Below are 13,686 nucleotides of genomic sequence, written 5' to 3'. Positions count from 1 at the left end.
ATATATATACATATATACATAATACGTATTGTTTTTTCATGGTTCAGAATTCCTACCCTTAGGCAGGTCATAGAAACTAGAATTTCCCTTCCCCAGCACCAGGCATAGAAACTCTAATCTTTGCCTGCATTTCTAAGAGCAGTCAATAAATTTTCTGATCTTTGATAGTAGGTTGTAAGACCTTCCTCATTCCAGCAGGGTCCTACCTAATAACCTTGAAGGAATAATGCTGCACAGGGAGGCCAAGAATAACTAAATAAACAGGCCGTGTTAGATTTCTCCATTCATTAGGTTATCACTAGATCATACTCATTTTGTCCAATCACATTTTGACATGGTTGTCCATTATTGAGTCATGCCTATGCAATGAAGTCTCCATTAAAAGCTCAAGAACAGGATCTAGAGAGATTCTGAATAGCTGAACATGTGAAAACTCATAGAATATGGCACATCTGGATAAAATAAAACAGGTAACACCTAAGGAGACAGGAGACATGGATTCTTAGGCCTTAACCCATGATGTGTTACTCATTAGAGATAGGTACATCTTTTTTTCCTTGCTGACAGTGTGTAGAATATACGCTCTGCTGATCCTCTACTCTGTTGCAAAGACCATGTTCCTGTAACAGCAGGGGAAAGGTCAGGATATATCCAAGGGTGAGAACTGCCACTAATCCATATCCCACAGAGGAAATCCCCTCAAATATGGAGCACCCCAAAATGCCATTAGTTATGACCCAGTGGAAATGTGCAGCCATCAACCTACCCCAGCAAAGCCATAAAAACTAGTCCCTTCTTTTAATTTTATTAATTAATTTAATTTTATTATAATTTAATGAGCCAGTCTGATTCTTGTTATCAGAGCTGGGCCTCCTTTGTGTATCTTCAAGCTAATACTCCATTTCCTAATTTTTCTTAGTTTCAAAATGCCTAATACTTCTGCCTATCTCTCACTGATGAGTCATGAAATTCTTTTTCTATGACAAATGCCTTACTTTTTTCATTGCTGAGACAAATACTTGACATTCAAAGTTAACGGAGTAAAGGTTTATTTGGCTCACAGTTTGTAGAGATTTTAGTCCATAATCTGTAGACTCCAAGGTAGGGTGGCATGGCAGACAAGCATCACAGAAGAGATGGTGGGCAGAAGTAAGCAGAGCAAGCAGGGGACCTTAGCAGATTTTTTCTCCCTCTTTTATACTCTCGTCTAGGCTACCAAGATTAGAGTGGTGTCAAACCAATCAGTGGACTGATTAAATAATCACACACCCTTAACCTCAGCATCACACACTCTAGATTCAGCCACCTCTGAAGAAGCCCCACCTATGACCACATGAAACTTTAGGGGGACATCTAGACACAAACCATAACGAGTTAAAAAACTTACTTCAAAGGGGAGGCAAGTTGAAGCCTCTGTTTTGTCTTTGTAGAACCTCCTTAGACTCCAGTGACTTGCCAATTTCATGATTTCCACCTGCATTGAGCTAAAAACCCCATGGTTTACTGGTAACATGGAGGAAGCATAGAAACTCCATGTCTTCCAAAGTTGGATGAATACAACTGTTCATCTTTGTATTTTGTAATTTTTTTATATAATAAACCAGTACATTAAGCATTCCCTGAATTCTGCGAGCTGCTCAGATTAACTGAACCCAGGAGGAGGTTTTCACCTCAATTTAGAGCTCAGAAGCACAAGGAAAATAAATTGACACACAGTCTTGGAGCTGAGCCTTAGCTTGTGGGATCTGATGTTATCTCCAGGTAGGTAGTATCTGAATTGAATTGGAGCACATCCAGCTAGTGTTCTCACAACAAGAATTAATTTCTTGCTTGGGTTATGGGGAAGAACTCCATCTGTCTGTTAATTGACAGTGATCTTTATTGTGAGTATAGTAGGAGAAACTGAGTTTGAGTCAGACTTTTTTTTTTTAGTATAGTACTATTGACATTTTGGTCAAGATAATTCTTTGTTACAGGGATTAACTTGTGCATTGTAGGATGCTCACCTACATCACTGGCTTCTATCCACTGGTTACACCATTTCCTCTGTTTCAGAATGCAAAATTAACTCTAGGTATTGTTAAATATCCACAGAGGTTGATATTAAGCAACTTGTCAAATGAAAAGATGAAAATGTTGTCTGTGCAAACAATACAGTAACCATTAGCTACACAAGGTTACTGAGACTTATGCAATTAAACTGAATTTCAAGTTTTATTTTAATTTCAGCCAAATTTTAATAGCCACATATTGCTAGTGGCTGCTGTTTTAGTGCAGATCTAGAGACTTTTGGCCATCGTACAGATTTGGGCTTTAGTTTTTACCTCTGACTTCATTTCCTATTACAATGTTTTCCTGCTGTTTGTACCTTCATTCAGGTCCCTGTTACATCTTTGTTCTTGCTGTTTCACCTGACTATGTAAGATATCTGAAGAGCTCTTTCCCTAACAGTATTCAAGTCCCTGGTTCAGTTACTTTATCATACTTTGTGGTGGTGCATACCTGTAATCCCATTACTCTGAGTGGCTGAGGCAGGAAGATCATAAATTCAAGCCAATCCTGGCTACTTAGCAATTTAGTGAGATCCTATCCCAAACCAGAAAAGATTAAAAAGGGCGGAGGATATAGCCCTATTTGAAGGCCCTAGTTTCAAACCCCAGTACTTTTTAAAAAATCAGTTTATGAGAAGATTGTCCTTTTTAGTCACAACCAACACCTTGCTTATTCCTGTTTCTTATCCACTTTATTTTTCTCCATACCACTTACAATGTATTGTTTGTTGCCTCCTTTCCTTCTCCACAGTAGCTTGTGAGGCAGTGATTTTTGTCTTTTCATTGCCTTATGAGCAAGTCTGGCACATGGTAGGCTGTGAACCCATTAAACTGAAAAATAGTGATCTAACTTGCCTCAAGCAGACCCCCTTGCTATGATCAGTACACTGAAGAAAGACAAGAATAAAGGAAAGGGAGCCCAATTAGAAGAATATACAATAGTCCAGTGTTTACATTTAGTAATTTAGTAAAATAGAAGCCATTTTTCCCCAGTGTATTGTATCCATCAATAGGGATAAACTTTTTATTATAACATATATTGGATTCATTCTTAGAATCCAGATATATAGCTAAAATTTACGTCCCTGTAACCCATTTATTATTAAAATCAGTATAAATTTTATATTATGCTCCGTGCTTTGGTGTGGATATGGGATTGAGTTCTCCAAACTTTTCTGTGCTAGAACCTGTGTCAAAGTAATGGGAGTCTTAAGAAATGATCAGCATAACCCTTGGAAGGGATCAACATGTTCACAGCAGAGCTGTACATGCATAGTTGTCTCATCAGGCAGCTGTACCCCCTGATGGGACTGTCCCGTGCTGCCAGATGGGACAATCATGCATGTACCACTGCTGATTCAAGCCACCAGCAGTGGGTTAAAGTAGCTTTTGAAAGAATTTCCAGAGGGAATTTGTTATAAAAGGATGCACCTGGGCCACCCTATTTCCCTGCTTACCACACTTGCCTGTTCACACTAGTTCCTTTCCACTTCTTCACTCTACTGTGATACAATCAGTGTGGTACTGTGCTGTTTGGACTTGCCAGCCACCTAAATTATTAAGCTAAATAAATCTTCTAGTACATTTTTCAGTGTAAGGTATTTTGTTACAGCAGGACAAAACAAAGACTTAATTTGGTTATCCAAACCCCAACAACTTGCCTGTATACCTTGACAATCATTATTCTGAAAATGGATCACATTTAATCTAAGATCACATGACCTTAAATCAGACTGAGAATTTTAGATGTTAGAATACTTTAGAACTGTTTCCAAACATGTTTGCTATGTGCAAATTATTTTAACCTATTATTTATTCTGTCAGTTTAAATGCTATCTCATTGCATTACAAAGGTGTTATTTTTTTTAAAAAAAGCCTAAATTTTTCCAATTGTAAGTTATAGTGAAGACTACATAGGATTTTTCTTTGTTAGTGACCCACAGATCCTTCATACCCAAGAACATCAATTTTGGTTATGGACTATTTATTGATTTAATCATTTCCCTACTGAAATACTTTGCAGAAAGTAATTTTCATCATGATTGTTTTTTTCTGGTGTTAGGGATCGAAATCAGGGCTTCACATATGCTAAGCACACACAGTACTATTAAGCTGCACCCTCAGTCCTTTTAAGACAGGAAGTCCCCTCTGTTTCCCAGCTTAGCCCCAAACTCCTAGGCTCAAGCTGTCCTCCTGCCTGAGTTTCCAGAGTAACTGGGTCTACAGGTGTGTACATCATGACAAGCATATTCTAAAACTTTAAAATGACTTCAGTTTTCCTTTTTAAATTCCATGAGAAAATCTATCGACGGTATTGCTCTTGGAGAATAGTAGTGTTTCGTATTTTAATCTCTACCAGGTTTGCATGGTAATGTATCACACTGAAACCACACACCTGAAATAATTTTAGTAACCAGTATTCTAGCAACTGTTATTCCTGCATATAAGCATTAATTACAATGTGAAAAATGTCTATATTCTGTAAACTTAGATTTTATATGTTTAAAAGTCATACAATAGGGGCTGGGGATTTAGCTCAGTGGTTCTACCACCTGCCTTGCAAGCACAAGGACCCGAATTTGATCCCTATACCAAAAACAAAACAAAACAATAAAAATCATACAATGATTTGAATTAGTACTAACTGAAATACCCCATTTTTATGAGACAAAGCTGAAAGTTCTCATTTCATATATACCTTAGATAAGCTTGATTTCTATTAAAATCAGTGTACTACATAAAACTGAACACTTGCATTATCAACAAGGACATTTTTTATTGAACAAATCTATGTACAGTACAAAAATTTCTTGAAATGAGACACTATTGTTGATTTATTGCAGTTCAATGGCTCAGTTTTAATTTGTACTCTTATAAAATGCAAAGTAAAATAATTTAATATCAACAAGGAAGCACAATTTTCCTTTCTTGCTGAATCTGTAATATCTTTCACATATTAACAATTTCAAAATGCATACACAGCATTTACCCATTCTGAAAAGGTGTTTTACAGTACCAAATAAATTAAAAAATAAACACTATCATCCCTTTTAGATTTTTCATTCATACATTAGACCAAACGTGAAAGTGTGTCTGAACGTTCAGTGTGATTTGAAAAGAATCAAGTTCAATGATATAAATTATGTATGCATTATATAATTGGTAATTTTAAAAAATAACAATATGGCTAAAGCCCAAAGTACCAGTGTCCTTATCCAGAGATCCCCTTTTCTACATCCACTATAATGTCTGAGCAGCAAAAATTCAGATTTGCTCTTTTCTTGACCTTACTGACAGAGCAAAAGGTTACCATTTAATTTTTTGAAGGAAATTTTTATTTAAAAACAAAACTTTAAAACTTTTTCTATTTAAGATAAACATACCCTTAAAATAGTAGAAAAGCTGAGAATAAGAAGCTTCCTTTTCTTTTGAATCCCAGCTAAAAACTGTTTTAAATTTATGCACCCCATAAAAGCAGAACGATGTAGGTTTTAGAAGACACAGCAAGATACACACATTCTTTCAGTATTCATGTGTGACATATATAAAGAGGTTAAAACAATGTAATCAAAGAGAACTTTATGATATTTCTTGACTTAGTTGTATATAAACCAGTTTAATCTTTCAGAAAATTTTCTCCTAACAACACAAAAGTAGAAATAAAACCTCAAATTAAGTTTAAGGACTTAATAATTTAAATGTTTAAAACATCTTAACATGAACTTCAGAATTAATTGTGGGAACAGATTTATGCCAATAGTTACAACTTGTAAAGAAGTAAAATGTGGTTAAACGTTGTTTTAAACTTCTGGAACATCTACAAAGCAGAAATTATATTAAAAAAAAAAAACTTCACTGTCCAAATGAACCAGGTTCCAAATAGTTTTTTATTATATGGTGTCCTTTCAGAATAAACCAAAATAAAATTCACTTATTACATTATTAGTATCAGGAAATATGGAAAACATTCTCTTTAAATTGACCTTAAAATATTTAAAAACTTGATTATGAATTATGTTATCTATATGTAAATTGCAGCCTAATATAGGCTATATGATGAAACAAAAAATTATTTTATTGGAATGGATTCTTGACTATCATTGCATAGTTTTGAATGTCCATGGTAAATAATCTAATAAAATTAAGATTTTTTTGATTATCTGATATACCATGACCTGGAAGTCATAATTTGATAAAATCTGGATGCTACCCTGAAGAAAAGTAACCTCACTGAAGAATCTCTAATAGTCTACAATTCACAATAGTAGAGTCTGATAGGATTCTCAGTCTCTAAACAAAAATTTATTAGTTGGCATAAATGGAATATTTAGTTGACAGTATATTACAAGGTCTGTTTTCAAAGAATTTGCCTTTGCATTTTTGTTTTCTATCTTTTAGATTAACATAATATACTATTAGGTAAAAGGAGGTCTTTATTCTTTCAATAATGGGGATGGAACACATTCAAGATTTTTTAAAAATATTTATTGTTTAAATAATTAAGTTAAAATCTTTCTTAGGAAAATTACTAGTCACTAAGGAAAATAATGCATTAATATATCTCATCATGTTCCTGCTGTGCAAATTTTTGTGTAAATACTTCCCTAAATAAAAGTTTATTCAGACCAAATTCATCACTAATGAATAAAAAGCATGGGTGGTATGGCTTATTTTGGAATTAACTCTAACTGAATGAAATAAATCAATTATTAACCTGATTTTTTGTTGACAATTTTCAATCAGTTATTTTCATAGGACTATACTTAGATAACTCACACTAATGTCTAAAGGACCTCACTATGACTCACCAAGCAATGTCCTAATACTATATACAAATAAAAATATCCCAGTGTACTTTAACCATTTTTCACATTGAAGAATTTGCAATTCAGTGTTTTCTTTCAACTGTACAGCCTGTACAGGTCTCAGATTCATCCCATATGCTGCCAAAGTTACTGATGGTACTTTTTCCTTTTGACATTGTTGCCTTTTAAATATAACTGATTTGTATTACAGACATTTGTATTTGTATTAGAAAATGGATGAGCTTAGCAAGAGCTTATTAGCAAATCATTCATTGAGCTCTGACTTAATCATCTGAAATATGTTAGGATCTTTGATAGATAACGTGATAAAATGATAAATTTTTATTTCTATGTATCACCTTCTAAATTGTACCAAACAGCAGTGGTTCCTTATAATATGTATGACGAGAAGGGAGGACACAATCTGATTATGCATGAAAAACAAAACAAATTTCATTTGTAGAATGCTTTACATTGTTTATTATTGTAAACCAGCTTTCCTTTCATCTCCTTTTATAATGGGTTAACTTTTTCCTTTTTGTAAGGCCATGTCGGCTTTTCCTTTTTAACTAGTTGTCCAAACATGTTTTCACATAAACAAAACTGAACATGCTGCTATTAATCATCATAAACTTCTAAAAACTGTGGTTTTCTGGATAACTGGTACTTTGGGAGTTGTATAATAACCCTTTTGGAGTCTTAGCCAGCACATCTCTGCAAGTTCATTCTAGAAAATGTGCTTTTTCTTTATCTTTAGTAATCCGAGACCGCTCTAAAATTAAGGCCATCAGGGAAATAGCAAACTGATGATGCATTTTTCTTGTAGTGCTTTTTTTCACACTACTGTTTGATCGACAGATCTTTCTGAAACATTTTTATCAGGCACCTGTAAAACAGAATACTTCTGTTAATTCATATTTTATAGATATTCAAGAATTCTAAATCAATTGTCAACAAAATTTATACCCTCACTCAAAGTATACTGATATTAGTAGAAAGACAAGCATTTCTTTTGCTCCTATTGTTTTTCAATTATTTTGATTCTTTTTTTAACTTCTGTTTTCGTAATACAAAATTTACCTTGTGGCATACAGAGAAAAATAATTTTTAAGAAAATTATTTAGTTCCTAGAACTTTTGTTATATGAAACCTAGAATGAAGAAAAGCCTCTGATACAGTGAAATAGGATAAATATATGGAAAACCAGTGTCCAAGTTCCAATTTTCACAAATAGGCTTATGCCTATGTAAATTATTTAACTTATGAATTTCAGTTGTCTGATCTGTAAAACAGAATACTAAATATAATGTCGTAGTGATTATGAAGAAAATAATGTCTGAGTAATGCTTTACCATCTGTGCTACACAAATGTTAATTTTTTTAGCCTCATTAAGACCTCTTATATTTATGGCACTTTCTGTTTCGACAGACTTATCTACTGAGAGCACAGAAGACTTACTTTCATCATCTGAATCAAATCCAAAGAGTGTCTGACATTTCTTTTGTGCAAGGTGAGCCTCAAGTGCTTCTGCATTACAGTAGGTGGTCAGGCATTTGCCACATCTTAATCTTTTGACTGGTTTTTTATAAACGTTATCTTGATCAGAATTGGCATCTACTCTATCTGTCAGAAATTTTCTGCGTTTTGGCATACTAAGATACCGTTCATCAAGGTAACTGGGAGGCAATGGTCTGACATATGGCTTTGTTAAAATTAAGCCATATGAAGTATGTTCACTTGTAACATTTGGTCTGGATGGTGCCTGAGATACTGGCAGGGTATTATTTTCTTGTACAACACTGGGCAAAACAGAACCATTTTCTGTCCTGTTTGTATCAGTTTTCAAAACAGAATCTGATGAAACTAAAGATGTTTGTTCCATTTCACTGTGTCCATTGACTGAATCACTAATACTACAGCTATTTTCAGAATTTGGCTCTATGTCAGGCATCTTTTGGTCTATCAAGCTTATATTTGAAACAGTGTCATCAGAACGTTCATTTCCATTCTGAACTAAACTTTCTGTTTTCTTTTCCAAACACATCTTTTCTATACATGTCTTTGGTTGTGTACAGTCTTTTCTTGATTTGCTAGAAGCTGGCAAACTAACAATTTGTTTCTCATTACTAGATGAGTCTATTTCCAGATTAGGATTTGACTCTGTACAAACATCCAAAAGAATTGCTTCACTTGGTCGTGCAGATGATTCTGGTGTTTTACTTAAATAGTGCTGGGCTTCATGTTCATATAGCAGAGGAAGATCTTCAAAAAGCTCATGGCATTCTGGAAAACTGCACTGAGCTTGAAATATCCTGTGACTTTTTGTGTGCTGGGCAAGCTGGAATGGCAATTTAAAGGACTCATTGCAATTAAAATGCAAACAGAAGTACACATTTGGATAGCTGTGTCTATTTAGGTGATCAATAAAATGCTGAGAATCTTCAAATTGCCTTTGGCAAAATTTGCATTTTCCTCTGCTCCATTTCATTACTGTTTGTCGCACATTTAAATCAGTTGGGTGTACGGTCCTTGCATGTGTATTTAGAAATCCAATTTTTTTAAATATCCTGACACAGCCAAGGGCAGGGCACTTAAAGTTTCCTTCTTGATCAGTAGCATATATGTCTTTTGGATGGCACACAGTTCCATTGATTTTATGAAGTACTGATGTTTCTTGATTCAGGTCATAATCCTCTTCTTCAAAATCACATTCTTCATCTTCTTCTTCATAGTCACATGGAGGTAAAGGCTCTGAGACATTGTTTAAAGAAGTATCGGGACTGTCATTTTCAATTATACCTTCTGATACACCTATGGGGATTTCAGTGAATTCAGGAAGTTGCTCAGATATGATTTCTTTCTTTCCATCAATAGAAGGAATCAGAGTCTCTACTTCGGAATCGTTATTATTAGAATTCCCATTTTCAAATGAAATGGAAGAACTGGAACAATTTATTTCTTCTAAAGCAGTGATTTCCTGATCATCCTGTTGAGCTGCAGCAATTTGCTGTCTTTGTATCTTCTTAACATGATTCTTTAAATGTTTCTGCATAAGTCCTCTGTTTCTAAATTTCCTACCACATATTACACATGAAAAACTGCCTTTCTTCTGATGAGCTTGGGCATGTCTTACAATGTGACCACCAAGAAATTCCTTATTACATAACATGCAACGATGCCTTGGGACATTGTGATCTACTTTGGACATATTAAGAACTGCAAGGTTTTTCTTTGTATTAACATGACCTTTAGGTTGCATTACAGATAATTCATCAGGATCATTTTCTCCAGTGCTCTGGTCTGTAAGAGAGTCAAACTCTTCATCTAAACCTTGCTCTTCCACTGTCTTTTTTAGATTATCTGTAGAGTTTTCCAGTGTACTTTCATGTAGAAATCTAACTGCTGATTTGTCACTCAGTAATGCCACACAGTTTTTCTTAATCATTACAAAGTTCCAAAATTCAGGATCAAAAAACAATCCCTTTTTCAAAATTGGAAGTAATTCAAAACGAACACGATTTTGAACACTACTTGTGCCTTCATTATATTCTTCATCTGGGCGTTTATAAAGCTCTTCAACAGTACGATAAGCTTCTAAGGAGCGCTCAAGAAAAAATATTGAGAGTGCACAAATCCTGAGGATTTCCAAATCATTTGGCAAAAAATGTGCGATTGTTTTATAAATTAGACATTTAGTTTTAGGATCATCATGAAGGTCGAGTTGTAGAGCACAACCGCATATTTCAACACAAATTTGCAAACCTTCTTCAACCTATTAAAAAAAAAAAAAAAGATTGCATTAACCACTTTACTTTTTTAAGAAAAACTGACAGGAAAGCTTTCAGCATGTAGTATTCCAACATGCAATTTTCCTCATGGTGGCACTAGGTCTTGTTTAATATGTATCTTTTTATAAGCAAGAGTAATCTGGAATCAATAGCATTTTAGCTTCCATGTTATTGAATTACCAAGTTTGACAAGCTTTACTAACCATAATACAAAATGCTGGATAAACTTAATAGTGACTAACATTTCTTACAATTCTAGACTCTACTTTTAACTAGATATAACAATTTTCCATGTTAAGAAGTAACTGAGTTTAAAAGAAGCATTTATAATGCTATAGAAGAGGACAGTTATTATCTTTCCAAAACTAATAAAGCATCAAAGTATCAAGCCTACTGAGAATTATACATGCCTAAATTAATTAATTAATTGGGGGTGGGGGTTTGGTGATTGAACTCAGGACCTTGTCTTGCAAGGCAGGTGTGTTGCCACTGTGCTAAATCCCCAGCCCCTGAAAATTCTTATTGATGACTCAAAGACAACTGTATTAGCTTATTTTTTACTTGTGAATCTGTTGTTGCTCAATCTTAGTTCATGTTGCAAATAATACTTCTAATGGTTTGGAATAATCTAAATATTTGTTTGAATAGGACAAGATAACAGAATGGTATGTCTTTAAAATCATACTGCCTGCATATGCTCATTAATTATAGGGAAGATTACTTATTTGCCAGCCTCATGTCTTTATAGTTCTTTACATGTTATGTAACGTTTAGCTACATACAGTTTCATAAGTAGACCTTAATTTTGCACATACTATTCCCACTTTATCCAGCTAGTACATTCCTACTGATCTCCTATTCATTATTTGAGAATCAGTTCTACTCTGAAGGCTTCTCTTCCCATACATTCTGGCTCCTCCTTTGAGGCGTAGTTAACACTCCATAGTCCCTCCAATAACAATAGCATATCTCTAAGAAGCACTTACATATTGTTTTATAACTGTGTTTGTTTGGTCCTACCTTCACTTTGAATTCATAAATCACTGTAAACAGTATCTCACTTTTTGTGTCCTATGTTTATCATAGATGTTAGTACATAGCAATCTCTGAATGTTTGCAAAATGAATGGGAATCAGATCTATTCCAGTGACTTTAGTTTGCTATTATAAACCCATCATCTCAGGCTTCGATTCCTTTCTGAATTCAAATTTCTGTATCATAATTAATTTCCCTACCCAGATTTTCCAGATATAACAATTTCAAAATCCACTGTTCAGCATAAATTTCTTCTCTGTCTTTCTCTTTAGTTAAAGATTGGAATGTACTCAGATGTTCAAGTTTTAAAATTTTAAGATCAAAAAAATTTTAAGATCAACAAAGGGAACAGGCTTCTTCCTTACATAAAACTCTATTTTAAAAAAAAATATTTAATTTTATCCCATTCCCTCCCTCAAGCCCCCCTCCCCTCCCTATGTACAGAAGCTTTGTTTCCATTCTTTCCCTACTATTTTCACTTCTTATCCTTTCCTTTCTTCCTTCCTCCTCCTCCCTTGTTCCCTTTGCCATTTGAATACTTTCTTCCCATTTCCCAACATCCATTATATGTCTCAGTCCTTATTTCTACTTTCAGTTTCTCACATCAGAGAAGCAATGCCCTTACCTGAAACTCTTTAATGGTTTCAGGACATTTATGAATTGAAATCACAAACTTCAGTGACACATTCAGGTCATTTTAGGACCTACAGCCATGCCCCATGCTCCCAGTAGTCTCTCCAATTAATCTCATCTCCCATCTATTTCACCATGCTTCTCACCATACGACTGGACAGTTGTGAAACACAAATAATAAAATGAGAAAGAAACTTCTCTGTAAACTATAAAACCCTCTACAAATGTTAATGCTGTCTTCATCTATCGTCCAAAACCCATTTTAAAGCACCTTCCTCTGTGAAGCGTTTTCCGATATGCCATGTGTAACGTCTTATTCTGAACACAGTATTTTAACTGCATATGCCTCTTTCAGTACTACTGAGGCACATGAATGATATTCTATCACATAAAAACATTTTTTGTAGAATATAAACAATTAAAACCCTATTAGTAATATTTTTTGGTATATGTTTGTAGTATGTATTTACATTCCTTGTGTGGAGTTGGTACATGTACATAACACATTAATTCCTTTTTACATCCCCTTTCCCTCCACTCTTTCCCTTTCCCTCCATCTCTTGAGCCCCTTCTCATTTTAAAAAGATCTATCTCCATACTTATCTTTTATTTTGCTCTTTATTTATAATTTGGATTTTCTCACATAAGAGAAAACAAGCAATACTTAAGCTTGTCATCATCAAGAAATCAAATACAGTAATAACAAATGCTGGCAAGGCTGTGGGGAAAAAGGAATCTTTCTACATTGTTGATATGAATGTAAAGTAGTACAAGCACTATGGAAGTCAGTATGGATATTCCTCAAAAAACTGAAACTAGAAATTCCATTTGACCCAGCTATTACCCTTCTAGGTATCTTCCTGAAAGAGTTAAAGATATATTACAGTGATACATATATATCCATGTTTATAGCAGCACAATTCATAACAGCTAAATCTTGCAAACAGCAACCTATATGTCCATCAACAGATGAATGGATAAAGAAAATGCGGTGTTTACACACAATGGAGTACTAGTCTACCATAAAAAATAAAAACTGTAGTCATTTGTAGGAAAATGGACACATCTTGAGACTATAATGTTAAGAATCATATCTTTATGACATTTTCCTTACGTAATTTACTTTAGGCTGACCAAACGTGAAAATAAGCAAGATCTAATAATTAACACAGTGTAAACTCTCTGTAATAGCTCTCAACTTTTAGTGCAAATGAAAATCATAGGTATATATAAATACATTTATTTTTAAAGATAAAGTTTTATGGGTGATTCTGATGAACAGATATTAGTGTTCTGTAACACAGTTTCCCCTTTTTTTGATGACTACATATGAATGACAGTTTGGTAGTTAATAAGGACTGTGAATGCAGTTA

General features: G+C 34.1%; 1 protein-coding gene across 1 annotated transcript in view; it reads right to left on the bottom strand.

Annotated features, from left to right (window-relative positions):
- Positions 1-4,906: 4,906 nt before the first annotated feature.
- Znf654 (zinc finger protein 654) overlaps positions 4,907-13,686 on the bottom strand; it is a 79,121-nt gene continuing 70,341 nt past the window's right edge. Inside the window, exons 8-9 of the mRNA XM_010602888.3 lie at positions 8,316-10,629; positions 4,907-7,742 (exon numbers count right to left, since the gene is read on the bottom strand). Of these exons, the coding sequence (XP_010601190.1) occupies positions 7,735-7,742; positions 8,316-10,629 (2,322 nt within the window). The 3' untranslated portion in view covers positions 4,907-7,734. The remainder of the gene's footprint in view (positions 7,743-8,315; positions 10,630-13,686) is intronic.

The sequence above is a fragment of the Fukomys damarensis genome, unplaced genomic scaffold (assembly GCF_012274545.1).
Source record: "Fukomys damarensis isolate Sample0158 unplaced genomic scaffold, DMR_v1.0_HiC HiC_scaffold_24, whole genome shotgun sequence".
Lineage (NCBI taxonomy): Eukaryota > Metazoa > Chordata > Mammalia > Rodentia > Bathyergidae > Fukomys > Fukomys damarensis.
The sequence above is the reverse complement of the archived record's forward strand: the minus strand, read 5'-3'. Positions and strand labels throughout refer to the sequence as shown.